At 42.2% G+C, this 27,670-nt stretch overlaps 4 protein-coding genes across 5 annotated transcripts; 2 read left to right on the top strand and 2 right to left on the bottom strand.

The window, feature by feature from the left end:
- Nucleotides 1–1,392: 1,392 nt before the first annotated feature.
- On the top strand, nt 1,393–6,303 carry nr4a1 (nuclear receptor subfamily 4, group A, member 1). The gene is made up of 7 exons (XM_053425755.1): nt 1,393–1,444; nt 2,952–3,729; nt 3,841–3,970; nt 4,059–4,222; nt 4,314–4,516; nt 4,615–4,793; nt 5,230–6,303. Exons 2-7 carry the CDS (start codon nt 2,962–2,964, stop codon nt 5,484–5,486), a joined length of 1,701 nt encoding a protein of 566 aa, XP_053281730.1. The 5' UTR covers nt 1,393–1,444; nt 2,952–2,961; the 3' UTR covers nt 5,487–6,303.
- Nucleotides 6,304–10,167: 3,864 nt separating this feature from the next.
- zgc:56699 (uncharacterized protein LOC405758 homolog) lies at nt 10,168–13,633 on the bottom strand. The gene is made up of 7 exons (XM_053425261.1): nt 13,488–13,633; nt 12,204–12,326; nt 11,999–12,105; nt 11,626–11,755; nt 11,456–11,539; nt 11,004–11,061; nt 10,168–10,368 (listed from the first exon to the last, which is right to left on the bottom strand). Exons 2-7 carry the CDS (start codon nt 12,283–12,285, stop codon nt 10,314–10,316), a joined length of 516 nt encoding a protein of 171 aa, XP_053281236.1. The 5' UTR covers nt 12,286–12,326; nt 13,488–13,633; the 3' UTR covers nt 10,168–10,313.
- Nucleotides 13,634–14,393: 760 nt separating this feature from the next.
- letmd1 (LETM1 domain containing 1) lies at nt 14,394–19,213 on the top strand. The gene is made up of 9 exons (XM_053424389.1): nt 14,394–14,560; nt 15,693–15,847; nt 16,288–16,403; nt 16,592–16,674; nt 16,820–17,006; nt 17,188–17,289; nt 17,426–17,578; nt 17,687–17,783; nt 17,941–19,213. The coding sequence occupies exons 1-9, from the start codon at nt 14,445–14,447 to the stop codon at nt 18,018–18,020; spliced, it is 1,089 nt and encodes a 362-aa protein (XP_053280364.1). The 5' UTR covers nt 14,394–14,444; the 3' UTR covers nt 18,021–19,213.
- Nucleotides 19,214–20,388: 1,175 nt separating this feature from the next.
- On the bottom strand, nt 20,389–27,609 carry cd63 (CD63 molecule). 2 transcript variants are annotated; one of them, XM_053424390.1, is made up of 8 exons: nt 27,451–27,609; nt 26,510–26,595; nt 23,245–23,433; nt 22,862–22,936; nt 22,670–22,768; nt 22,300–22,443; nt 21,926–22,009; nt 20,389–21,057 (listed from the first exon to the last, which is right to left on the bottom strand). In XM_053424390.1, exons 2-8 carry the CDS (start codon nt 26,573–26,575, stop codon nt 20,992–20,994), a joined length of 723 nt encoding a protein of 240 aa, XP_053280365.1. In that variant the 5' UTR covers nt 26,576–26,595; nt 27,451–27,609; the 3' UTR covers nt 20,389–20,991. The 2 variants fall into 2 exon arrangements, with proteins under 2 accessions (XP_053280365.1, XP_053280366.1); XM_053424391.1 differs by lacking the exon at nt 27,451–27,609 and adding an exon at nt 26,721–26,745.
- Nucleotides 27,610–27,670: the final 61 nt, after the last annotated feature.

Raw genomic sequence — 27,670 nt, forward strand, 5'->3', positions numbered from 1 at the left:
GATTTATTGGGGATACTGACTGGGGATAGACACAGTAACAGAAACAGAGCACTTTATTAGGGACACTTCCACACAGTTGGTTGTAACAAAGTATATTTTACTTAAGTGGATTTATTTTCAGGTACTTTTCACTTTTACTCCGCTCCATACATCAGTAAGTTACTACATCTTCACGCAGTTTTTCATATTTTTTAAAGTAATCAATAACAAGAGGGGAATTAGTCGATTGATCCAATCACAGCGTGCAGGTAACATTCGACTCCGCCTCCTGCAGCAGCATCACTGAAATGGAAGAAGAGGCCACTGCTGAGACTCAAGCATTAGAAGTGAGGCTGCAGTGGACAAGGCCTCAACTACCAGACAGAACTGGGACAATCATCTGGACATGGAGCATAATCTCCAAGGGATGTTTCCACCAACCGGTGAAATCAATACTTTTAAATAATCAGGCAGTAATAGTAATAGCATGGTTCTGAAAATCAATAACACCACAAAATACAAAACTCAAGTTTGTGCGTCTGACCTCAGGAAACAGGTTTTGTTTTCAATGCTAAATGCTGCCGTGCTGCACAGAACTGGGATGTTACAACTATATTGCCCAATTCAAAATTCACATGGCCACATCATCAACATGTGACCAACATGAAGTTCAATGAACCTTCTAATAACAAAAGGTCGATAGAGCAGTTCCTCTTGCGTTTTTTTTTTCACACAAGACAGCGGGAATCAAAACATTTCCTTCACCGCCAGAAATGGAAAAAATAATCATCTGACTTCTTGTTTGTAAATTAAGAAATTGTGTTTTCCCATCTTAGCAGGAAAACTCACGTCAGAGAGAAATTTGTGGAGTCATGTGGAGCTGATCTAATAAGGACTGTGAGAACTGCACCTGCTAAAAATACGAATTTTTATTCTGCTTATTGAGTTTCATTCAGTGTGTGTGTCTCTGTCTATGTGTGTGTCTCTGTCTGTGTGTGTGTGTGTGTGTGTGTGTTCCTGTACTTATATCCTTGGGAGGACCATTTTTGGCATAGCCCTGGGGTTATGGTTAGGGTTAGACATTTAGTTTGGATGGTTGGGGTTAGGTGCAGGATCGAGGGACTGTATCTTATCAATGAGTTTTTTTCACTAAGATAGAAGTATAAACGTGAATAAAAGTATAAATGTATGTGTGCGCGCGCAGGTGTGTGCCTGTGTGTGTGTGTGCGTGTGTGCGTCAACGGAATCCCGGAGTGCGTCATCCCCACCACCGCTGTCTCGAACGCGGGCCGTGATTGGCCGGAGGATGGAAATCTCCCCGCCCACCGCGCGGCCCTTGTATGGAAAGAGTTCTGTGACGTCACGGCCGAGGTACAGCCGCCAGTATAAAAGCTCAGTGAGCGCGCCTCAGCTGGGAGACTGGGACGATGACACGCGGCAGATAAAAGTCTTGTGGACTCAACAGGTGAGAAATATTAATATCAGACATATTAATGTATAAAATATATAAATAGGAAACATTTTATTTATTTTGAAAGAGCATCACAATACATCACAATGGATTTAAATCAGACACACCTCTGTTTAATATACAGTAAAGATAATTCATGTAAAGTTATGTTCACATTATTATTATTATTAGGTTGTGTTATATCCACATGTTAAATGTGCTCGGTGCAGATACAACAGTGTTTGCAAGAGATATGTCACTTACTAAATTATGGACTTTATCACTGTGCTGTACTCACCTGTCTGTGCAATATTAACAGTTCATGTACAATCCAGTCACTGTTCATATTCTCACACATATTCTTCCTGTTTTTACACTGCATATATTAGTTTAATTACATGCATACTTTTCTATATTTATTCATATTTCTTACACCTAAGTATTACATGTTAGTTATTACTTCCTGATGCCTGTTTTTCTGAACGCTGTGTGTTGCCGTCCATATGCATCACTGCACAAAAGCTTTAGAAAATGAACGGTGAGGCTTTTGAAACTAACAGTGGTTGAGTCTGCCGGCTCGGAGGAACAGTGCCGTGAAAACGTTCCTCATATTTGTCAGAGAAACATGAAAGAACGAAGAACAATGATGCTGGTTTTGATCGATCAAACAGAAAAGCCCCAGTTCTCCTCAGCACACTCCAGGTGGCTCGTTCCAGGCATCTTGTAGAACAGCTCCTCTGGGGATTTAAAGTCTTGTCTGTCCATTCATGTGATCCCACACTGACGCCATGATGTGGAGATGTGTGAGAATTCGCGGCATGACTCCTCGTTGTTCTGTCTCTAAAGATAGTTCCGTTTGTTGATTTTGGGTCGTTGTTTTGGATTAGTCAGATTACTCCTTTATAAAGTGATGGACAAGAATCTGAGCACTGTGTTCCCTTTAATTTATGAGCTGATGTAGGATTAGGTTTTGAAATCCAAGTGGCCCCGGTGTTTTCCCGTATATACTTTATGATTTGGCATAATGCCCCGTGTGAAAGTCATCCCCACATTACTTTGCCTGCACATGTGACATGTGCAGCTGAGCAGAGACGTCTGATGAGATTATTCAAGACTGTTGCTATGAAGAGCTGAAAACCTTCCTGTAGTTTCTCATAAAATCAAGGATTTCCATTTCCTTCAAGGCTGGATTATAGGAAACTCATGTTCTCCAGACTTCTGGTGAATTAAACTTGATTTAAAGTGTTAAAAGGAATCTGGTGTGGGGATTTGCACTGCTAATAAAATAATATCATCTGACTTGATAAGGATCTTAAGGAGGAACGCTGCATTATCACCTAATCTCCAAACTGGAACCCCCACAGAGCAGACAGAGGCCTTTATGATTCTCCAACAAATAAATAATCATATACTGTGCACGTGGAGGGGGAAACGGACCCAGAGCAGATTGATTGGCCACGACTTGAGGTGTAAAGATGAAGATCTCGTCGGGCTCTAACATTTTGCATCATGTCTCTTTCAGTCTTGCAGCCATGACGTGCATACACCCCCAACATGGATCTCAGTCCCACGACAGCCTCTGCAGCACTGAGCTAGACTTCCTCTCCAGGCTGGCTGTGGACATGAGCAGCCCACGGGACCAAGTCTCTGCTCCGTCCCTGCCCAGCATCGGTTCACTGGTGGGCACTCCAGCGGGCGACTTTGATGCATACTCCTGCCAGTTCACTGCCGCCCAGGCCCAAGTCAACCCGTCTGCAGGCCACGAGACCCCCTTCAAGCTGGACGAGCTCCAGGTTTACGGCTGCTACCCAGGAACGTTCACGCTGAGCTACCCGGACGAGGTCTTGTCCCCTGGAGGGTCAGACTATTTTGGCAGCCCCACATCCACCTCGTCTCCTTCAACCCCCGGGTTCCAGAGTCAGCAGGCATCCACCTGGGATTCGGCCTTTGGCTCGTTCTCACCCAGTCCGGGCTACTGGGCAGCTGAGGAGACGTCAGCGCCGCATGCACCCTCCTTCTTCACATTCGGATCAGGGTCGATGGAGGACGTGGGTCAACCGCATTTACGAGACCAGGACCTATTCACGTTGACCCACCCTCACCACTCTGCACTGACCTTCCCTGGCCTGTCGATGGAGTCAGCCCTCAGCCTGGATGGCAACGATCATCTCGATGGAAGCCTATCGCCAAAGTTAAAAAGCCCGAATGGAAACGAGGGCTGCTGCGCTGTGTGCGGAGACAACGCCTCCTGTCAGCACTACGGGGTTCGAACCTGTGAGGGATGCAAAGGGTTCTTCAAGGTAATAAAATCTGACTTCTGAGAGACATGTCTTCAATAAGAGGAGAACTCTTGACAGCTAATGTTCTATGTCTTTTGAGACTTCTAAAAGCAATTCCTCTTCCTTTTACAGCGAACAGTGCAAAAAAAGTCCAAATATGTTTGCCTTGGCACCAAGGACTGTCCCGTGGACAAGAGGAGACGGAACAGGTGTCAGTTCTGCCGGTTCCAGAAGTGCTTGGCTGTAGGCATGGTCAGGGAAGGTGAGTTCAGTACCAGCGGACTCAAGGTTGAATAATTGGGATGATACAGAGGAAACCAAATTAACATCGATGCTGCCATTTTCTCCAGTTGTGCGAACAGACAGCCTGAAAGGTCGAAGAGGCCGCCTGCCCTCCAAGCCCAAAGTCGTCCAGCAGGCGACCACTACAGTGTCTCCGGTGAGCATGATCGCTTCACTTGTGAGGGCGCACATCGACTCCAACCCCGACATTGGGAAACTTGATTATTCCAAGGTAAGACAAAGGAAACAACACCCGTCCTTTTACTGCTCCTTGGCAATAATTGGTTTATGCATTCGTCTAAACGTCTCTGCTGTAATTTCAGTATGAAGAGACGGAGGTCAGTCCGAACCAGAAAGAGGACGCGGGCGACATCAAACAGTTTTATCATCTTCTCACGTCTTCCATGGAGGTGATCGGGAAGTGGGCGAAGAGCATCCCGGGTTTCTGTGACTTCAGCTCCGAGGACCAGGACCTGCTGCTGGAGTCTGCGTTGATCGAGCTCTTCATCCTCCGTCTTGCATATCGGTGAGTGCAGCGTCCTGTGAACTGACATGGTCCTGACACAACAAACAAACATCCCTGAGATGTTGGATAACTAAACTGTGTGTTTTCTTTTTTCAAAGGTCCAATCCTGAAAAGGACAAGCTCATCTTCTGCAACGGCTCCGTGCTTCACAAAACGCAGTGCGTCCGAGGCTTTGGAGACTGGATCGACTCCATCTTGGAGTTCTCTCAAAGTCTCCATCGCATGAAGCTGGACGTGTCCTCCTTCTCCTGTCTCACAGCTCTGGTCATAATCACCGGTAAGCGCTTAACTCCCATCAAGCTTCGACTTCAGGGCCGGAGTTACTCACACACTTTGAGAACAGTTTGCACGAGGAATCTGGTTTCACTGGGGCGGACAGAATAATGCAGTCACACAATATAGGATTGACGCGACAGGTGTATAACAAAATAGAAACAGGACCTCACGTATGGAGCGGAGACGAGGACAGTCTGTACATCACAGCAGACTAAACATAACCACATGTTAACAGTTAAAGCCAAGGGATTGTTCCAGGGTGACAACACGTCGACTATAGCAGTGTAGAATTAAAGTAAATAGAGTATATGTCTTTTTTCTCCTGATTAAACTGGTCTCAAAGTTCACATACGATAATCAACGTGTGTTCTCTGGTTACAGTCATAGTGCCGCAGCTTTAAGGCTCATGCTCATTTTGCTCTTGCTTCCCTCTGCAGACCGACACGGTCTCAAGGAGCCTAAACGTGTGGAGGACTTGCAGAACCAGCTCATCACCTGCCTGAAAGATCACGTCTCCGGCTGCGGCTCTGACTCCTTGCGGCCCAATTACTTGTCCAGACTTCTCGGGAAGCTGCCTGAGCTGCGAACTCTGTGCACCCAAGGCCTCCAGCGAATCTTTTACCTTAAACTAGCAGATCTTGTTCCCCCACCGCCGCTCGTGGACAAACTCTTCATGGATACGCTCCCATTCTGAGTGAGAGATGGGAGAGGGGGCGATCTGCGATTTCAAATCTGGAGCCAGAGAGAACAGACTCAGTGCTTCAGGTGGTTTGAAGTGAAACTGCACAGAGCGAAGGAGAAGAAGAATCCTGAGGGAGTATGCGGCTCCCTGGGAAGAAGAACTACTTCTCATTTGTGAGTGAGTTATGAACTTTTGGATGCGACGTGGAGCATCAAATAAAGCTCTCACTGGTTTGATGTGCTCTCCAGATGGAATGAGACCAGCTCATGGACCAAAAAGGCGACTGTTTACACACAACACGGTGCCATGAATGGAAAATGTTTCTGACGGAGGGAAGATAAAGTTAAACCTACATCTGCACTTTCATTTCAAGGATGTAGAGTTTTTCTTTCTGTGATCTGGATGATTGTAAATTGCATATAAAAACTACGACAAAGCCATTGTTGTGATTATATTTGGTTCGAGTATTTCTTTGAAAATGATTTCACAGAACCAATTTGTCATTTTAAAGACACTTTCTGATGTTGTGAGTCATACAAAGCTACCGATCGGTTTATACTCAATGCTTCCATTAGCATTTGGTGATTTCTACTGCATTATTGCGCTTTATTATTCATGTATCATGAATGGACATTGAGCAGCTAATGTGTCATCCAGTACAGTCTTATGAAGTGGTCATGAGTGTAAATGATTCTGTTTTAAAGTGTTATTGTCACATGAACTGTAATCTACAGTCTGTGGAAGGGGCATTTTGTTTTGGGCTTGTTGTTTTTACAGACTAAGATGCTCTATCCCCTGCAGCTGAACATTTATTAAATGTGGAACGGGATATTTCATCTGCTTTGCTCATCTTTGCTCAGGACGTCTGGAGACGGACACTTGAACTCAAAGTGGCTGGACGGCAGATGACTGAGATATATTCTTTGCACATTTAATAGTATTTAGTACAGCATGTCAGTCTACTGTCTTCAGTTGTGCTGAGTTCCCTGGATGTCCTGCTGAGCCAGCAGCTCGGAGCCCGACTCAAGTGTTTTCTTTGGGCAACAGATCAGAACATGCATCTGAAAAATGCAGCCCCACTCAACTCCCTCCTAGTTATGTACTGGTCTCGTTTTAGAACCCGGCAGAATTCCCAGTACAGTCTCAAGTGACCCAGTCTGCTTCATCAGTGTATAACGCCCCGCTGTAACATGTGTTCATGTGTGTTGAGACATGAAGGTACGCCTCCTACCCCTTGAAGTAAATGTTATGGAAACACCGCTATCCCTAGGGCATTAAAGAGGTATTCATAGACGATAGGCCATAGATTACGGATGTATTTATAGCTCATTAAACTTTATGATCCTCTAGAATTTTATGGGTTTTTACATTTGCTTAGGATTCCCCATCAGTGACACTTCAACATGAAACATAAATGGCACAAGAATGACAAGGACCAACAGTCCCCTTATGAAACAACATTTAAATCCCCTAGAATCTGCACCGAATTGCAACCACTCATAGATATCAGTCCCCTTATGCCTTTAGGCCTGATTTTATTGGAATCAAGTTGCACAAATTATTGCCAGGAACATTTGAAGTGCAAAAGGCCCATGTTCCATCGTCCCATCAAGTTGTGAGGGCAGAGAAGTAAACCTTCTTGGTGGAATTGAGTCAAAATAGGGTAAAAATATCATCTTATAAACATGAAAAATACTTTTATATTATGTTTCTGATGTCTTTTCCTTCATTCTGGCAATGCAGCTTCGGTGCACATCACACAAAATGCAAACGACTGAAATATCTGACCGTATTCCCTTTTGCCTTGGATTTAAAAGCACATATCTTATCATATTTTGGCCGCTGCTCCTCCAGTTGAGCATCTTCATCACTGAAGCTCCTGTCTTCTGCGTCCCAGCAGTGAACCCTCTGTCAGGGTCACTCAGATCTTTTCCACCTGTCACTGGGACAGAGTCAGAACTGACTGGGCCTGCTCAGCAACCAGTCTGCCACACAGCATGAATGGATGTTAAACCCTCAGGGGCACTGGACTGTTTTGGCCATTTAATCGTTTACATTTTTTACCACATTAAAAAGTTTACCATCCCACTGTTTGGTATCTTTGTTTTCATGTTATAACGTGACCAGACAATTATTTTCTCACTTTGTTGTATTAAATAAACGCATTTGACCCCAAAACACAAACAGAAATGAATAACCGGATTTAGAAAACTTTGTTTCTTTCCTCTATAAAAACCACAAACATCCTCAATAATGCCTTTTCAAAGTTGTAAATGTAAATAAAGGTTGCAAATGTGAAGATATAATCATAAAACTGATAAAACATCAAGCAATAAACACCTATTAGAAATAATAAGTAGATATAATTTATATCTGCATTTGTTCTGTTCCTCCTTGATTTGAGTTTCTTTTTTGATTTGTCACCCGTCTGAATCCGAAGCAGCCGGCCGATGCCAGGTTTGACTTCAGTTACAGATTCTCAAATTCTCCTTCTGGGTTGTAATGTAACTTAATAAACCAGTTGGAGGACTTAATAACCTTTCGAATGTTGGACTTATGTAGCAAGGGCAGTTGGATAAAGTCAGCATCACCCTGATTACAGATCTCCGCCTGGGCGAGCGGTGTGACACTGATAACGATGGTGTGAATAAGACGGTTCTCTTGAGTTCCTCAAAACTTGACTCGGTGGAAACATAGCAGGCAGAGAGAGAGAGAGAAGTACTTGGTGGCAGCTTGTTTGAGTCGAGGAACTAGGTGCAGGCGTTAATAGAAGATCACAAGCTTCGGACAGAGTTACAGGATTAGAGGTCCTCTCCACTGCCCTCACACATTGTACTGGACGGGATGTCTGTGAGAACATGAGAATGTCACAATTATAAAGCAAGACCGGCCGAGAGGCTTCGGTTTCCCTTGGAGGCGACGAGCCCCGGGGTTTGTACCTCCAGCTTGTTTTCAGCGTGACGGGTTCCAGCAGTGTCACATTAACTGTCATGAGTAATGACAGAGTTTTTTTAAGATTCTCTCCTTGAAATGACAGGTCAGGGTCGGATGCTTAAATGTATCAAACTTCTTAGTTTTTATGGTATTCAGTCAAAAATTTAAGCACAGGACACTAAGATAAGATAATATAAGATGGTCCTTTATTAGACCCATTATGGGGAAATTTACTGTGTAACAGCAGCAAAAAGAGAATAGTGAAATACACACTCACCCAGGAAAGGTTATAAATAATAAAACATAATCACGAGGAACTATACAAATAGAAATACGTACAAACATGAAATTAATATGGAGACAGTGACTTCTTCTCCAAGTGGGTGAGTTTAACAGAAAACAAGTTTAGACGATAGTTGTATGTAACAAAGTACCTTTACTTTGTTATTGTACTTCAAAGCATTTCCATGTATCTATACTTTACGTGTTTTTTAAGGCGTGCTGCTTGTTTTATTACCATCTTCTATTTTATTTCTCCATGAACTTTATGAGTTGTGTCTCTTCTGCTAAAATAAACGTTACGTGCCTTTCACCTATAGTCAGATGTTGTTCTGAATATTTGTATTCAACCAATGTTAAACATAACTCCCCCTCATATACTGGATCAGGAGACTAATCACTGGATGCTATATTTGACAACTTGTCCATGTGAAGATACAATCACATTCCAAAAGTGCTCAGGAAATATCAGAGATGTTCCGGTGTCAGCACCGGCTCCTACATGGAGCTGTGGGATCATGCTGAGAGGCAATAACCACCACTGGCTTTGGTTTGCAGGGGGGTGATATGGTGTTGAAGCCTCCTCTGTGAGCAGCTCAGGTTTCCCTCATTCAGTTAACACTCTATATGCAGCAGATAGTAGCATATGCATGTGAGGAGAGGCGGCTGTTCCTCGATCGATTCAAGGCCCCTGCACAGACTCCAGGTCCGGCACGTCCCGGGGAGTCGTATCAGTCCTTACAGATGGTGACAGGGCAGCACAGAGCTCGTCTGAACACTTCTAATAATAGCCACAGCTAAAATAGACCGTCATCACATGAAGTCAATAATGCCACTTAGATAAGACAGAGCGCTGGCAGGACATCCTCACACACGGATTACCCTGGCACCCCCCTCCTCACTTTGAAGTCATGCAGCCTTCACCTGGAAAAGTTTCCTCAAATATGGTTCTTTTTATCTGCTATAACTAAACATTCTTGATAATCAGGAGCCATTTCAATCCAAAGGAGATAAATCTAAAATAATTACATTTTAAAAAAGGACGTGGGCTGAAAAGTCAGTGTCACAGGTTGTGCTGCCTCTCAAAGTAAAAAATGGAATAGTAGTGCCCACTAGTGGTGGAGCTGTGACATATGTTTGAGGAGTTCCCTGTCTCCTTATTGTAGACTGCTTTTATTTTTTGATCAATAATTTTTCTCTCAATTTTAAAGTCAATAACTATTGCTTCTTTTTTTTTTTACACCTTTAAACACATTAGACCAAAAGTTTTTTCTCTAACAAGTAACTAAATAAATTTACCGAAGACATTGTACACTGCATTTCAGATGTATAAATATAATTAAATTGGGTGTATAATTACTTTAACTTAAGGATTCAGGTACTTGGTCCTGGGATTAATTATCAACAAGCTGCTCACATTTTGAGTCAGGGCACATTACAACATGCCATTCAGTTTCATTAACCAACAATCAGCACAGGAGGATTTCAAATTTAACTTTAATACTAGCTTTAATATAAAAAACAATACAATTGTAGAAATTAAAAACACTGAACTCGTTAAAACCAAATTTAAAACATAGAACCTTAACTAAGTGCCTGAACAGTATGTGTAACTAATCTATAAGGTTAAACGGCGGCGGTGGGAAGACCTGGATCCTCGATGGCGGGCCGCATCATTCTGCTGAGAGACGAGAAAAGACAAGAGTTACAAAACAAAGAAAACAGACATCTTAAAGAAAGTTACCCACTCGTAGATATCAGTCCCCTAAATGTGCCTGATGCTATTCTCATCTCTGCATTATTCCTGAAGAAAGTCATAAAAATATATTTTGTACAAACACCCCATCTCATAATATTAAAGAAAGTGATAAATTAATCCTGAGCTTTACACGTGTGCAGCGTGTGACGGCTGCGTCCAGCTGATCTCCTGCATTTGGCAGTAAAAATAAAAACCTTGTCAAATAAAATGAATGGATTCAGTCCATTAAAATGCTACAGTGCTTTTACTTTGAAACAGGTACAATGTGTAAATATGTAAATATGTAAATAGGTGTAAATATTTCTGAGACATATTTGACATCGAGTCACTGAAACTGTGAAGAAAGATAATTTTCACCCTCTACTTTGCTGTGAACCGTGCTCATGAATCCAGTGTGGCCCGGGCCCATAACCCCACCTTATCCCCCAATAGTCAATAAAGTCAGATCCCTAGTTTCTCTGTCATCCTGCAGTCTCACAACCAAATAGAAATGAATACATTACCTCCTTGTTAGAGATAACGAGCTCTGAGGCAGGATGGCGGAGCAGGACACTTACTTTCGATTCAAGCCATTGTTTTGACCCCATTTAAATGTGGGAGCATGATCATCGATCTCTGCCAAACAAAAACACTGTTATCTTGTGCGGCATCAGCTTCCAGTGTAGAAAGCAACAAGGAGCGTTGCTGACACTTGTCTTTACCAGCAGCTGCTGTGCAGGGAAATTGTGTGTTTTACAAAGATACAACTTCTCACATGTCCAGTAGGACCTGAGCGGGACGCATGCGAGGGGTCACGGGATATATGTTACAAGCAGGTTAGTATAGACAGGGGTCTAAAGGTCGAAGGTTAGTACCACCCACGTCTCTGTTGGCTTAATTTGCAGGAGATGTCAGCTTAGATTAGAAAGGACTGAAAAGCGGGAACCTAGCTTTTTCCATCACCAACTTTAAAGCTCCTGTTTGTTCAATACATAAAAAAAGCAAGGAGGTTGTGGCTTTTAAATCATACCGTCATCCCAGTCCTCGGTTGAGTTTGGGTTCACCCAGGTGCTGGGTGGGACCTGCCATTCAACATGTCCATTGGTGCCTTCATCTGTAAAACAAATAACAGACACTGTAAACTTACACATAGGATCAATCTGCAGGGAAAGGGAAGAGACGGTGAAGTGAAACTCTCACCGCCGACACTAGGGTCCAGAGACATTCTGTTCTCACAGGTATCAATGTGGTGAGTCAGCTCGTTCTTGGGCATGAGGTGGCAAGCGTTGAAAGGGCAGGTCTTCAGCTCCTTTGCCAGCTTTGGATGATTCTGCATCAGAGAGCGATAGACTGAACGGTTAAATCTGCACGTGTCTGTCTGTCAGGAGACCCGTCTTCAGCTAAGTGCATCCCCGGGCTCACTCGGACGATTTACCAACCGGCTGGCAGGAAAACTTTAGACATAAAATTTCAGGAAAGTGTCCGGAGGTCGGTGGATCTCTGAAAGTAACTTAAGCGAAGACAATGTTATCGTTGCTGAATAAATTCTAACGTAACGTAAAGCTTGACTCACCTTCCTGCACTTTATCAGGTGGTAAGGGAAGCGGCAAATCCGGATCTGGTGGTTCTTGTCAAAAGGGCACTGCATAAGTCGGTCTGGGTCAAGGTTTCCTTTCTCATCTAAAAAAAAAAACCAAACAGAAATAAAGCAAACCCATTTAACACTATTAAGATTTACCATGATATAGAACTTTTAAAGCTGCCATGTTGAGTTTTACCGATTTCTTCCGGCAGCTGTGCTCTCTCACTGGAAAAAATCCCGCACGGATCAGTGGTGTTTCCAAATTTGAACATCGCCATCTCTGAACTGGGATCTAGTGACGACGCTCCAGACTGGTGAACTGGGAAGGTCAAACACACGATGAAGGTGAGCCTGGAAATCTTCACCAATAAGGAAACTGTTTAATAAACATGCAGCGTTTGAACCCATCAGATCGTTAATCTGCAGGACGATGGGATAATCAGTAAATATTAGTACTGACTGAAATCTCATGTGACCGTCACCTCAAGTTAGAAATCTACAACTGCCATTTAAAACAGTCGGCTCTAAATAGTAGCTGCTACTGTGAACGTGTCAAATGTTAAACTTTTGTCACTTGCAAATAATCATTTTTTCATATCAGTCGGTATCGATATCTATCACGATATATATCAAATCACTATTTCTGTCATCTCTGCTTCAGATTGTAAAAAAAGATTAGTGGTAAAATACTTTTTAACACAATTTGCAGTACACAACCCTTTTCTTGTCAGACTTCAAATAGTCAAACTTTCTCCTCACAACAGAATTCCTCTGTGATCCTTCTGTACAACACCGTCATCGTCCTCTGTTTTGTCTTCGTCTGTAAAGATGTCGCTGGAGGTTTTTTAAACATGCTTGTCTTTTATGCAGCAGGAGCCCGAACATTGGCACGTGCTCTTTCAGGTGATCCCACCGCTGGGCCACATGTTCTGTCACTCGTAAGTTCACCTGTGGAGGTCGCTGTTGTCGCCCTGCAGGGCCCGGGTGCGTTTCTATGAGGGACTGTGGTTTCAAACTGGGGTTAAAAGGGTCTCGAGAGCCACAAAGTTCCTGGAAACACGAACAACCGCCAGTGAGCGGGTCCCTGAACCTTACATGCAGGAGACCCGCCACACACCGTGTCCCTGAACCTTACATGCAGGAGACAGGGCACACACCGTGTCCCTGGACCGTACATGGTGGAGACAGGGCACAAACAGTGTCCCTGGACCGTACATGCAGGAGACAGGACACACACAGTGTCCCTGGACCCTACATGCAGGAGACAGGACAAAAACAGTGTCCCTGGACCTTGCATGGTGGAGACAGGACACAAACCGTGTCCCTGGACGATACATGGAGGAGAACGTGGCTCGCCAAAAAGAGACAACCGTTGCAAGGCCCCGAGCGGTTAAAGCAGTTTTAACGGTTGGAACAAATCGTTTTTTTTTGACTTTATAACAAGAATGGTTGTGTGCTTGTTAAGTGTTTCAGTACTTACTGTGAAATAAAGTGTAGTTGTATGATACGGGTGAAAATGTGTCTTTCCCAGATCCAGCGTGTTTTTGTGCTCCTGCCGCGGGGGATTCGCTCTGACTGGAAGCTGCGTTTCTCCTCACGTTGATTAAAGTCGATTAAACCAACGTCACTTCCTGTTTGACCCTCACTCACCTGCTGGAACCAGAAGTTTACAACAAAATGTAGCAAAACATTATTTCACTTTTTCTCCACAATATGTTAGTTGTCTTTTTCATATATGGAACATTAGCAAAAGAAAAGAAACATACAGTGACAACAAGTTGAGGCCGGAAAGACATATGAGACAAATACACACATATCCCTAACATCAGTGAGAAATAAGAAACAGTTTTCCGCTACTTTGTTTACAATTTACCTAAAATCCCCATTATGTATTATGTCTTTATGGACCAATATAATCTGAGAGCTCTTGTGTCCACATTTTCACTGATACATTGAGACCATACTCCTGCATCATAGTGAAACAGCTCTCCTGGCATGAAGCAGTCCAAATTCCATGTCTGTATCAAGTCCATAGGATATATGTACCGTAAGTATACAGAGTTTGACGTATGTTGGAGCCTGACAGGAGTTATGTACATTCTCATCAGCCACTTGTTCGGAGATCATTTAAACTTAGTACATGTTGCCTACTTTTTGCGCTTTCAAACGGGCATCTGTACGGTATGAGCGTCATTACGGTATCTGTCTGCTTTACCTTATGTGAGCGTCATTACGGTAACTTTCTGTTTTACTGTACATGGTCGTTATTACGGTAACTGTCTGCAGAACCTTATATGAGCGTTATTACGATGCCCTTCTGCTTTAACGTATATGAGTGTTATTACGGTAACTGTCTGCTTTACTGTGTATGAGCGTCATTACGGTAACTGTCTGCTTTACTGTACAACAGCGTCATTACGGTAACTGCGCTTCCAACATGGCGCTGTCCTGTTCGAGCCTCTGCAGCCGTTTGTCTTTGGTCCGACTGTCCGTCCTCAGGACGAACAGGACAACGACTGTCCTCTATTCTCCACACGTGTCCTGTCAGTCCAGGTGAGTGTTGGGTCTCTTCAGCTCCACTTGTCCACGACTTGTCCCCCAGTTGTACTCTGTTCTCACCGGAAGCCGTGTCGAGCTAGGCTAAGCTAAGTGTCTCTGCTGGTGTTCCTGTTCAACTATTCATTAATTATCTGTAATATCTGAGTTCCATATCGAGGTACCTCTGATCTGTTGATGGACATGTTGAAGGTCTCAGCTGGAGAACATTGTTACAGAGGACATAGACAGTGTGGGGGGGGGGGGGGGGGGGGGGGGTTCTCCATGTCAGCTTTGTCACTTATTTTTCGTAATTTATCAAAAAAATCAAGAATGAAAACGATCAATATAAATTCCGTGGATATGACGAATCGGCTAATAACATAAATATCGATAGGCTGCAATGTGAACTAATAAAACCAGTTAACCTGATCACCAGTTAAACTAGAACATGTTGTGTTGTTTATCTAAAATCACGAGTTTTTCAATAAAATGCCTAAAATTATTTAGGATACTTCCCTTCTCTCCACTTTCATACAACTGGCTTAATTCCAAAAGATTGTTCTCACATTTGCAACCGAAAATTCAAAAATTTGTGTATCAGAGATATTTAAAATGACAGCGGCACAGATGTCGTAGATATTCTAGTTTTGTTATTGGTATAAGAGGGAAATATATATGGTCAGTAATAGATGTAATAAACACACACACACCAACACACACACATATATAAATATATATGTTTTATACCTCTGCATTTGTAAACATTCACTTTGACTCACTGATTAACTGATACAATTTCTGAGGTTAAAGGTCAAAGTCACAGTGGCCTCTTCTTGAATGATGATCTCATGACTGCTTGAGGGATTTCTTCAACTTTTGATGAGTTGTCACTTTGACTAAGATTTCAGATAAAGTTATTACACTTCAGGGGTCAAAGGTCACAGTGACTGATGTGAATCTGGAAAAAGAGGATGTGGAAATATGTACAAAGAAACTGCACTGGTTGGCAGAGGCACACAACCACAGTGCGGTTATTCTAGTTCCCTTTACCACTTTGTGAACTGGACCAAACAAACCTAAAGTCGGACTTTAAAAGTGTGCCAATGTTGATTTAAAATACTCATGTATACCTCTCTTTTATTTCCAGGTTGCCTGTGTGCAGATTCTACTCATCATCCAAAGCTACTCGTGGTATCGGTCGATACGTCTCCTCCCGCCTTCAACTAGTAAATAGCAAATATGAAGAGTTCCTCAAAAGAAGATTTCCCCGCTTTTATCAGCTCTACCACACTTTTGTGCAAGGTAAAAACCATGGTTAACTTTTCTCTGAGATATTCAGATATTCTCTACATTCTTAAAGTGATACTGCACTTAAATGTGTTATATGTTTTTAAATCACATCACCAAATTAATTAAAGAAAATCTAAATTAATGGGTTGTACATGGCTCAAGCACCCTTTGTCTTCGACCTTGCAAGGCCCATGCTTAAATCTACACCTAATAGAAAAGGGAATGGAATATATGTATGGAACCCAGCTTCTCAAATTTTAGATGATGAAATAAATGCTATTCTGACTGTATTCATCCAAACTTCACACAAGTTCCTATTACCAGCTGTTGCACACCTGATTTTCACTCAAGGTCTTTGTTTGAAGGTTGAAAAGCGCTGTCTAGATGGCAGTCCCTTCCCGTCCATACTTTTTATTACCATTAACATTGTTGCTGTTATTGTTCCATTCAAGGATTTAAGTTACTGTACCAAGATGCCAAAGAGGTGAGGAGGATAAAAGCAAAGATGTACTTTGATGGAGTAAAGTTCCAGGATTTGGCCTACAGAGACATGGAGAAACTTAGACAGGTGGGTCAGTTTGAGCTGCATTTGATTTGAGCTGCAAGCGTTATTGATATGAATATATTTGTAAAGAGGCACCAAGGGCTAACAGCCATTTTAATTTAGTTTAATTTAGTATAAAGTAATCATTTGTCGCAGTCCTATATATATTTATTATCTTTTGGAAAATGAACTTACTTTTACATTTATTTCAGTTTCGCAAAAACGTGACCAAAGCCTTCCCGCTGGTGTTGATTTCCATCCCTCCCTTTGCCAACTATCTGGTTTTTGTCTTGATGTGAGTTGCTGTGAAATAACCATCTTTTAATTACCTTTGGCATCTTTGGTTCACATTCATCAAAGCAATTTGAACTTAGACTCTAAAACATCCCTCCATGTGTCTCTCCTCTCTCTCCTGTCATCCCCCACCTGTTCAATGCCAGGTACTTTTTCCCCCGGCAGCTCCTGATCCCTCACTTCTGGACTCCCAGGCAGCAGGTAGAGTTTCGGGAAGTGTATAATTCCCTCAGGGCGCAGCACCACTGGCCGGTGCTCAATGGCCTGGAGTTCACCAGCCAGCAAGTCAAAGACCGTCAGCTGCAGAGTCGCCTTAAAGATCTGTGCACTAAAGTAAGAGATTGTATTTCTTGATGAAAATGTCCTCATACATTCAAATAACTCTGTGGACTTATATTTAGTTATTTGCTTATTTATTTAACACAATAGTTAATTTGCTTAAACTTTTAGGTACTACTGTAAAGACTGATCCTGTGTCAAGTCTTACATGTGAGTATTTCGGTGCATTTTTCAGGTGAAGAGTGGATCGAGCCCCCAAGTGTCTGAGATCCTTGCCGTCCGAACCCTGTTCTCCGGACCTCCTCTGGGCATACACCGGATGGACGTGGATCACATGGTCAGTGGGACTCCTCATTCACATGCCGCACAAAACAATCTGCTCACAAGGTCGATACCCAAATGCAAAGGGCTCGGTGATTTTGAACATCTCTATAGACGGACCGTTTCTTCTGCTTCTCTTCACGGTTAACCAGAGGCGTATCAGCCCGCTGCTCTTCCTGACGCCGCGCCTCCCCGGCTCGCTGATTGGCCGGCGGCTGAACACTCACGCCTATGAGCTGCTGCTGCTGGACCGCGCCCTCAGCAGGATGGGCCTTCACCAGCTCAGTGACTCTGAACTCAGACAGGTCAGTCGCTCTGCATACGTGTGTATTCACCGGCCAGACATGATTGATATGAGGAACAATGATAAGCCCTCTGTACGCTGTGTTTACAAATGATTTCACCCTCTCTAGGCTTGTTATCTAAGAGGACTCAACTCTGACAGTCTCAGTGTTAACCAGTGCCGGGAGTGGTTATCCCAGTGGCTTCAGGTTTCCTCCTCATTGAAAGGTATTTTCATTTCAAAATTACTCTTTTTGCTTTTATCTTCATGTATAGATAACCGAAACATTTCAAACTATTCTTTTAACCCCATGCTAGTGATGGGTCCATCTTTTGTAAAATGCCATGTTATCCTTATCCTGCCTTTGTTTGATTTTTTTTGCAGATTCAGAGGTGTCACTGCTTTTGCACAACATTGTATTTCTGTCTGCCAACTACCCCAGTGCTCCGAAAAGGTCCCACTGACAGGAAGCCACAAGAAGTCTGCTGCTGTGATCACTCGTGCACTGGTCAGCAAAACATCCTGCAGATCTGTTGACATCAACCTTTTTTTGCCAAGGAAAAAAGTTAAAAGTGTTCTTGGCAACATCTTTTTGGAAAGTTAAACACAAAGTAGGAAACACAAAGTGGGTCTGCCAATAAAGAAAACCAAACCCATCTCCACACGCTGTAGAATTGTCCTGTTTGCCAATGATCGTTCTTGTCTTAGCCGTGAGATCTCTGTGCTGTTTAACAGAACTCAGACAAACTGGAAAATATGACTCTTTAGTTCCACTCTGACATAAGGACAATCTGAAAAAGTATTTTTTGGCCTTATTTCTTTTGCTCGTTGCAGTTTTACTCTTTATGATGCACTGAACTAAGTTAAGTGGTGATAACTTGATTTTTTGTTGCTGTGGATTTTTTAAAATAATTTTAAGGCACAGACCTGTGATCTGTTTACTTAGTTCACACACATTACAAAGCTGCAAACACAAAGAGGAGATTGTTAGTGACAGTTCGCAGAACGTTGTGATCTGTTAATATTCTGCTTGTGTGGCAAATTGATTGTACACATTCCATTCACAACAATCCAAACTCTGATACCTCACTTTCCGCTCTGCTCATACGCATTTTTACTTTGGATAATACTGGTCATGGCAAAATGGCAGACAACCCTTATTAGAGCCTTGGTGGAAGGGACAATATTAAAAACATTACATCCCACCCTGGCTCCTAAACTGAAAATTGAGATTGGTTGTGTGTTGGGTGAGAAGCTGAACTCATTGTATAGGAAAAGTCAAATCTGCTGTGAAGGCACTTTACTTTGTTTACGGGATGTTTTCTTGCTTTAGGGGCTGAATCATATTAACTGACCTGCTCAGACTTCTTACATTCAAGCTTTTTGCAGACTTCAGTTTGATGGTACAAAGAGGAACGGCACATCCTGTGTGCTGGGGTTTGGTGTTGTGAAAAGGGAAATGTCATTTACTCCATGTGCCTTTCACAAGGTACAATACATCTGGAATATGAGTTATAGCTATAAGTTATAATCAGTTTTTAAATCTTTAAAAAAAAACAATTTCATATTATTTTCTCAAGTTTTGAATGTGGTGTTGCTGTGCCAATATTATTTATATTGCTTGTACTGTGTCTGGAATAAAAACCTACATGCTCCATTAATTTTACTGCTTTGTATTTACACCACACACAAAAGAAAATCAAGATTTAATTTAAAGAGTCTTTAATGAAATGAAGCAGTTTGTGTTTGAGAAACTCACCCGAATGCATTGAAGCCTTTCAAACAAATTTCTTCTGAGAGTGACATCCTACAGTCATCAGTGGATCGTCACATGCTGACAGGGCTGTGGTAGCATCACATGACATCGTGACACTGTTCTCAACCCTGCTCCTCTCGCCCCCACAGCAGGTGATGGACCCTGTGACTGTGCTGCATTAATAACTCAAGCTTGTTTTACTAGAACAGACTAACAGGATAAAACACTGACAAATGCAACCAGGCCACAAGATGCCCAACAGAATCCAGCAGGTTTTACAGTCACAGCCCTGCATGACACAATCAGGACTTTGAAGCATTGACAGAAAATACTAAAGATTATTGTTGACCTCTACACAGACAGCAGGTCAAAACTACAAAGAAGATATATATATCATCAATATTAAATACTGTCGTGTAATATTTATGTATATTTATTCCCCATAAAACTATGAAAAGCCACTGAAGTCATGTAATCGATCATTCTTTGTGCTGTGTGTGTTACAATGCAATTTACAACACTCTCCAAGCAATTGCAAATGTGTGCCTGGGGCTGCTTTCTTCTTCTTCTTTGCTCGGCCTGGCGGGGGGGCCATGGATAATTTATGGCCAGAACTGCCTTAGATCTCGAACTAAATTCCTTTGATCTTAAATCTCATACGGCACTAAAGTTCTTGATCTTAAAAAGTCATAACAGGGAGCGGTAAGCAGAATCGTGGAGATTTTTCCGGTATTGGTATCGACTGCTACATTTTGGGATTGTGACATCCCTCATATATAATCTATATGCAATGAAGCTGCATGTTTCATAGCAAGAAAATAAATATGATGTGATAAACATTTGAGGTTTTTGCTCCAACTCTTTCTTCTAATTCTATTCCATTGAAATAGGTTCTGTAAACTTTGTGGACATTTGTGCAGCTTAAGACTCGTCTGTTTACACTTGCTTTGTTTTAACATGTCTTCTTTCATGTTTGTGTGTAAAATCAACTTCCTCTTTGTTGTGTTTTGTATGTAAAGCACTTTGTGACTTTCGTTCTTGCGAGGTGCTGCATAAAAAAGCCATTACTATTATCATATGGTCCAATTATTTTCCCGGTTTTTATTTACACTTTTTCAGATGAAATTTCAAGAGTCTTTAATAGAAACGGCAAACTGCAACCTGGAACCAGCAAAAACTAGAAAGAAACTCGATGCCAAAACGGGTTGAAAATAGCAGAAACATATGCAACAACATACAGCAGGAGAGGAAGATTAAAATAAAGAACAGGAAAACAACAGTGTGAATGCTGAGTCAGCATTAGCTAGAGCTGCAACCATCACCGGGTGGATGGTTTTTAATTTTTTCAGCAAAGCCTCCACAGCATCAGGATCACTCTAACAATCTAAATTTATTTGCGCAGCCCACAACCGCAAATCTCAATTTGACCCATAAGCCGACCTTTCATCCTACAAACTGAAAAGTTAAGAGTTAACCTGCTGACTGCAGAGGTCGGCTTTCTATTAAGATGATTTGTCAAACGTCAAAACATGAAAACGGACTCATCATTCACACTTAAAATATATATAGTTCTGTGTATCAAACTTTAATTATAAGATGAACATATTCAATGTTTACAAAAGAAGCTCCCAGTAAGTGTGACGTGAGCGGCCGGCTCATTAATAAGGTGTGGAGCTGGATCACATGACTTCGTAGCCGCTGCGGATGCCTTTCATCATTAAGCAGGCGAAGACAAGGCCCAATATCTGGAAGGGGAACACAGAGGAGAGGTATTTACTCCCTTCTTAAACTACCTGCAATAAAACTTGACTTTACTTAAAGTCCACCTGACTATAAATATATAAACATCTCATAAGTGGTTCGTAACTCAGAGCGATTCAGTTTTATTTGTGTAACACCAAAATGACAAAATTCATTATCTCACGGCAGATTAATGTGCAAGGTCAAGATCTTAGATTTCAAGATATATGACGTGTCTTCTTTACGTCCTCAAACTACAGCAGTCAAGTGGGTCAAACCACCGGTCACAATTGTCACCAGATACAGGAACCACAACCCTCAACTGGTTCTGAGCTCCGTCCATTCAAAGAATCTCTTGCTCTTTAGCAAGTTGCTCCAGAGCTGAATGACAGAGGTTTTATTTTGAAAAAACGGTGAACTTGGGTCTGAAGATTGTGTCGGTTGCTGAACAGAGATCTGATACAGCCGACATGCAATGCATGAAAAAACGACAGCTACACTAAAGCAGTCGAGTAACTCATTACAAAGTACCTATTATTTTAAAAGCAAGGTGCGATTGAACCTTTGCAGATTGTTGTTATAAAGACGATATGTCAGGTTATAAGAGTGTGAAGAGGAAATTACAAGAGCAAACCATCTACTATATAACTTTATGTGTGGTTATGTTGTGCCCCCCCCATGTCTATATTATCTTGATAGGTGCATTCGCTATTTAAACAATGTGTCGCTGGGGGGAAAATGAGCAGTGTGTTGATCTGAAACTAGTAAAGACATGTGCGTCTTGCTTTGGAACCGGCTGGAGAGAAATATGTTAAAAGGTAAATAACAGTATGTAAAAATCAACACAAACACAAACATGCTTCTGTTACATACCTGCAAGCCAGCGATAACAAGAGCTGCAACGATCACCCAGAGGATGTTTTCCTTCAGGATATCCACCACCGCGTCGTGACAACCCTGCATCAGGAAACACCGACGACACAAGAGGTCAGGTGATTATTTTGAGAGACACTTCGTCTCTGGGTGAAACATCGACATCTTTTCAACATCTTTCAAATATATATATATATATATATATATAAATGTCATGATGTGTATCTGAAGCTGCTCCTCAAATGGGTTTCAGTGGTTGTTCAAGGAGTGTGCGGCCAAACCACGGGTGTTGCGAAATTAACAAAGCCCGAAATCTTGAGGATTAACTAATCTCATGCATATTCATTTCCCAGCAGAGCGTTAAGTCACTTTACCGTCGTGTGAACTTTGACAGGGTCCAACATGGCCCCAGCTCCACAGTTCGTGCTGACATTCACACAGCACGAGTCCGGCACAGAGTTTCCTGCAGGTTTGAAGTTTTTCCAGTCAGAGGAGCTGTTCACACCGCAGCATTTCAACTGGAAGGAAAGGAGTCAAATGAAAAAAGAACCTTTAATATGGAGACGCCAGCTACAAGGCCGCACATGAGCAGTTTACGGTGAAATGATATCACTTGTGTCAACAGATGGTGCAAAGAAGAACAAGGTGGTGTCAGCCGCAGCAACCAACAGGATGCAGCAGTGTTATGTGAAGGTGTAGTCCAGCTAAGTAAAGAGTGAGGAGGAGGGTTCACATTGAACTCACATCCTCCTGCAGTTTATCCACGCTGGCTTTGAAATCGTCTGTGCCGTTTGGGTAATTGGTAATCATTTCAGTGAGGCTGTCCTGGACGACAACCGAGAGCTAGAGGGGAGACACAACACGGAAGCTGACGTTAAACCACACCTTCTGCAGGGTTTTACACAATCACACAAAACTGTGACTTCGCACACTCACCTTGTTTCTGAAGACGTATCCAGTGATGGCTGCTGCAATCTCCACAACGATGATCAGGGAGAGAAGGATGGCAAACTGCCGAGCGGAGAGAAAAGAACAACACTCACAACATAAATATCTTTCAGTGTTTTGTATGTTATTACATGTTTTCAGCAGAATTACACAAAAACTGCTGAACGGATTTCCATCCAACTTGATGGGAGGATGAGTCATGGGCCAAGAGAGAAAACATGAAATCTTGGCCCAGATCCAGACAAAGGGCAAGAGCCAGGATTGTTTTTTACACTTTCTTTAACATTGCATCTCTGATCATCTATAAACGGGTGATATCTGTGTAACGTTGTGCGATTCAGTGCGTTATGATAGTGAGCTAGATGAATTACCATTGTGACCATGCAGTAGTTTTCTTTCCAGGCTCCACAGCAGCCGAAGAAGGCGATGAAGAAGATCACCACACCGACGACGATGACGACGATGGGACCTCCGGAGGCTGTGGCATCATGGATCATGGGAGTGTTGTGCAGAGCCACCTGGACCAGGATGCCCACCACGATCAGTGCTAGGCCGCATAACTGCACAAAAAGAAAATGATTTGTTTAGTTTCTTTACACAAATACAAAATGTGTGTCTTTGGTCTAAGGGTTTAGTGACCTTTAGAAATGTTGGTAAGGTATGGTGATTAAAGTGTATTTGAACCTTTGGTTTGAATTTGTGTAATTATTTTAGCATGCTGACTTTTGCTAATTAATTGAAGTTCATTCATTTTGCAGGTAGGTTTTGATGGAATTAATTAATTAATAATTATTTTACTTTGACTCATGGTTCATCAGAGTAAAGTACTTGAGTGCAAGATTTAGATGAAACTGATCTATTGACATAAATTTTATATAAAATAATCTTAGTGATGATTTCACGAGGGTGTTTCATCTAAATTACACAAATTGTTGTTTTATTTACCCTAGAATTGTTCCTTTATATTGAAATACTTTATATTTACATCCGGGGGGGGGGGGGGGGGTCCTCCCTATGGAGGCCGCCATGTTTCTTGTAGTAGCCCAGACTGGACAAACTCCAAACACCCTTTGAGTGTTTATGAAAACTGAAGGTTACCACAGGTTCTCTATCATGTTTGGAAGGTGAGGTGAGGGAGTATTCAGCTGCAACATGCAACTCCACCTCTAGATGTCACTAGATTCTGCACACTGCCACTTTAAAGGATGATTACAATTTCAGAATTCAGTCCAGATCAATTCATCGAGTAAAATATTCTCTTGCTCATAAGAGTCAAACTGTTCCTGTGAGAAACTAAACTCAGAAATACGAGTCAGCGTTGATGCTGATCAGACGGAAGGAAGTTGCAACAGTCTTCAGTTCCTGAGTGCAGATGTAAAACAATCAGATAAATAAACTGTGATGTTCAAGATTGATTGGTGCGATATCATCATCCACAGACCATCCTGTGATGACTTAGAACAGGTGTTGTTACAGAACGTTTCCAGAGAAGCAAGCTGAATTTTTCTTGTGTATTTACTTTGACTCGTGTCTCTGCAGCAGTATTGTCTTAACATAATATTACACAACAGTAGAGTCGAGTATCTGTAACTAACAGAAGCCCCAGGAACAACAGCTCCCGGCCAAACTGGTCCAACTACTCTATAAGGTGGTCGATTTTCTTTCTGGTTGAAATTAGGCATCTAAAGTAGAATCTAATAAAACCACTCTAATAAAAACACTTCAGGATTAAGACCTGCACATTTTCCCCTGGAAGTCAACAGACTGTCAGGTGAGTCGGTTTGTGATATCCTCCGTGTGACGCTCCTGTTGCAGCTTAGCCGTCGTTCTCACCCCCAATGTCAATATTTGAGTTGAGTCAAACAAATGTCTGATGGTTGACTTCGGGAAAACATGACGAGAGGAGTGAACAGTAAGAGGGTCATGCAAGTCCCAGAATAGAATGAAAATAGAAAATGAAGTGTCTTTCTAGAAGCTGTTTTCTCTTTAGCTTGATTTGAATGTTACTCGATTAATTGATTAGTCGAAGAATAAGAGGCTCACTGGATTAATAAAGTAGCCATCTCTCTAGCTATCTACCTTTTTGATGTACAACCATCTATTTAAGCTCTTTTTTTGGTCGGTAGGTTAAGTTTGACGGATTTAACAATTTTCCTCAGAGACATTAGCGATCGTAAATTTCAGATTAATCAATAGATTAATTTCTGATTAAATAAACACTTTACTTTAATCCCACATTGTAAAATGTATAAGCAGAGTATAAACAGGTTTAAAACCCAAGTAGCTGTAAGCATATATAAGAAAATGTTAACTCCTTGTTAATGGTAAGTATTTATCAACAATTACATTTTCTCTGAGGGAGAGTATTCGTTAAAACTTTTACTTATCAAAATAAACTAAGCTGAAAATATATTTATCGTTATTTGCAATACAGTTTGTGATTAAATCGCTAAATATCAAGTCTCAATCACATTTCTTTGTCACAAGGGTTTGATTACAACATCATAAAAATCTGTCATTTTTTTTAATATATATATTATATACTTATCAGCATATATATATTGGTATCAGACATTTGTAACTCCCTATTATTTGTATTGGCACCAGCAGCCAAAAATCGATATCAGATTTTAATATCCAAATAGACGAAGTTTTAACTGTTGGCAAATCCTGTGTTAAACTCATAAACACAGTACAGTAAACTACAGTACCTGCAAATGTTTATATTTTCCAAATAAACCTTAAATACGAGGGGTTAAAGTGAAGCACTTCCTATAATAATAAAAACGATTATAAGTTCCCACCCTGAAAATGTGCTCCGTGAAGATAGAATAAAAACAGCTGTGTCACTCTACAGTTCCTCTTTCCCAGAGATAAACGACTCAGCGCTAGAGTTTACTTTTCCTTTTTTTTAAGTGGCACTATGTCAGTGACGGATGGAAAAAAAGAAAAAAGAACGAGTCACATGATTTTCGGTTACACATTGAAATCTGGTCATAAGATTCACATTCCACCCCCCCCCCCCCCCCCCCCCCCCACCTGCTGTAAAGCTGCCAAGCCAACCATGAAGAAATCTGCAAACAGATTACAACTAGGAAATGTGAACGTCTGTCCAGGATACGTCTCCCTGTGCTGCCTTTGTGTGAATTTAAACAAACATGTGTCGACAAGTCTTTCGGGGGTGGGGGATAAATCCAGAGGCGGTGTCATTAGCTTCATTAAGTGGTTGTTACAGATTGTGTGTTAATGTTGGGTAGCAATTCATTAACCCATGCTCAACGTCATGTGGTCGGAGGTGGAGATATCTCACACTCAGCCTGTGAAGGTGTCAGCTGATGGATATTGTGAAGCTTATTTCAAAATGTACGTTCTTGTTTGCTTCCACTCACTTCACACGGAGCCTTGTGTGTCTGTGTTGTGTTGACTTTGTGATAGTGAGCACTTAAAGAGGTGGTTGGCGTCCTATTGTACCGGAAAGTTTAAAAAACGAAAAAGCAAGGCGAGGACAACATATTTCACGGTGTATATTGTGATATAGTGCATTTATAGATGTACTTCTTGTTTGTGTCACTTCCTGGTAACACTGGGATGTGCGTTGGTGTTGTGTTGTGTTGACTTAGAGATAAGTGAGCTCACCCAGAAGATGAAGTTGAAAAAGAAGAGCAGGAACTTCACACATTTCATTCCCCCCTCAACGCCCATGGCTGCCGAGGATCGAGTTCCTGCGAGGAGGAGGAGGAGGAGGAGGAGGAAGAAAACAAACACATGTCCACTTTACATTCAACTGCACATAAACATGACAATCAGCTGTACAGGGAGCGGAGACAGTGGGAGATAAATAACTGACGTCTTGATTTACTTCACATGTGTGTTTGCTGCAGTTTAATTCCCCTCCTGGGTGTCAATAAAGTTTGTCTGAATCTGAATCTGAACAAACTTCGAGGCCTCGGTCCGTGAAGAAGACGAGGTGTGACTCACTTCCTTTGTCATTCTCGTCAACACATGACCAGGATATGATGTTATTTCTGCTATTTGACAGTTTCACAGCCCAGGCAGATAATCGAAGCTCGAGGGGGCTTTGGATTGGACAGTGAACCGGGGGCTGAGTCTAAAGACAAACTCACAAGTGAACAAGTAAACTCGGGTATTTCCAACACATCATGGAGGATTAAAAAAAGAAACTACAGCTTTGAGGAGGAAGGAGGGGGGGGTGGGGACAAGAGCCAGAGCTCCCCGGCCCTGCCCCTGCTCTGCCCCGGGACCGTTAGCGACAATACCCGCTTTGTCAACCGCGGCTAAATTCCATTAACCACATCCTGCTCCTCTGATTTAATTCATTATGGAGTTAGGAGTGTGTAACGGGAACACAAACAACGGAGCAGGTGCTGGTTCTCTGCGGGTGGGGGGGGGGTTCTCTCTTTCTTCATGACGACGATGTTTATTTAAAAAGTGCGCAACTCGTTCTGCGACCCCCCCCCCCAAAAAAAAGAAAAACAAACAAACGCAGCCACCGGAGGGGAAACGGTGAGACACAGATTCTAATGTGGAGTGAGTGTGTTTGTTTGGTGGAGTCCTACCTTCGCGAGGAGAGAAATATCCGGTGGTGGAGAGCAGGAGGCGACTATGTGTGGAGGCGAACGAGTAACTACAGTTTATAGTCCTCCTCTTCCTCTTCCTCCGCCTCCTCCTCCTCCGCCTCCACAACTTCTCCCTCCGTGATCCATAAAACTTTTCCTGATGCCTTCACGGCCTCCTCGTTAAACGCACCACTCAAGGAATATCTCCCACTGCTCCCAG

The sequence above is a fragment of the Pleuronectes platessa genome, chromosome 6 (genome assembly GCF_947347685.1).
Source record: "Pleuronectes platessa chromosome 6, fPlePla1.1, whole genome shotgun sequence".
Classification (NCBI taxonomy): Eukaryota; Metazoa; Chordata; class Actinopteri; order Pleuronectiformes; family Pleuronectidae; genus Pleuronectes; species Pleuronectes platessa.

What these genes read in the sequence shown, in the direction of transcription:
- cd63 (XM_053424390.1), bottom strand. Translation starts at nt 26,575, where the DNA reads ATGGGCGTTGAGGGGGGAATGAAATGTGTGAAGTTCCTGCTCTTCTTT. An exon ending in ACTACTGCATGGTCACAATG is followed by an intron (nt 22,937 to 23,244) that starts GTAATTCATCTA and finishes TCCGCTCGGCAG; the next exon opens with TTTGCCATCCTTCTCTCCCT. An exon ending in GATACGTCTTCAGAAACAAG is followed by an intron (nt 22,769 to 22,861) that starts GTGAGTGTGCGA and finishes TCTCCCCTCTAG; the next exon opens with CTCTCGGTTGTCGTCCAGGA.
- nr4a1 (XM_053425755.1), top strand. Translation starts at nt 2,962, where the DNA reads ATGACGTGCATACACCCCCAACATGGATCTCAGTCCCACGACAGCCTC. An exon ending in TGTAGGCATGGTCAGGGAAG is followed by an intron (nt 3,971 to 4,058) that starts GTGAGTTCAGTA and finishes CATTTTCTCCAG; the next exon opens with TTGTGCGAACAGACAGCCTG. An exon ending in ATCCTCCGTCTTGCATATCG is followed by an intron (nt 4,517 to 4,614) that starts GTGAGTGCAGCG and finishes CTTTTTTCAAAG; the next exon opens with GTCCAATCCTGAAAAGGACA.
- zgc:56699 (XM_053425261.1), bottom strand. Translation starts at nt 12,285, where the DNA reads ATGGCGATGTTCAAATTTGGAAACACCACTGATCCGTGCGGGATTTTT. An exon ending in TCTGGACCCTAGTGTCGGCG is followed by an intron (nt 11,540 to 11,625) that starts GTGAGAGTTTCA and finishes TTTGTTTTACAG; the next exon opens with ATGAAGGCACCAATGGACAT. An exon ending in AACCGAGGACTGGGATGACG is followed by an intron (nt 11,062 to 11,455) that starts GTATGATTTAAA and finishes TTTGTTTGGCAG; the next exon opens with AGATCGATGATCATGCTCCC.
- letmd1 (XM_053424389.1), top strand. Translation starts at nt 14,445, where the DNA reads ATGGCGCTGTCCTGTTCGAGCCTCTGCAGCCGTTTGTCTTTGGTCCGA. An exon ending in CTACCACACTTTTGTGCAAG is followed by an intron (nt 15,848 to 16,287) that starts GTAAAAACCATG and finishes GTTCCATTCAAG; the next exon opens with GATTTAAGTTACTGTACCAA. An exon ending in TTAAAGATCTGTGCACTAAA is followed by an intron (nt 17,007 to 17,187) that starts GTAAGAGATTGT and finishes TGCATTTTTCAG; the next exon opens with GTGAAGAGTGGATCGAGCCC.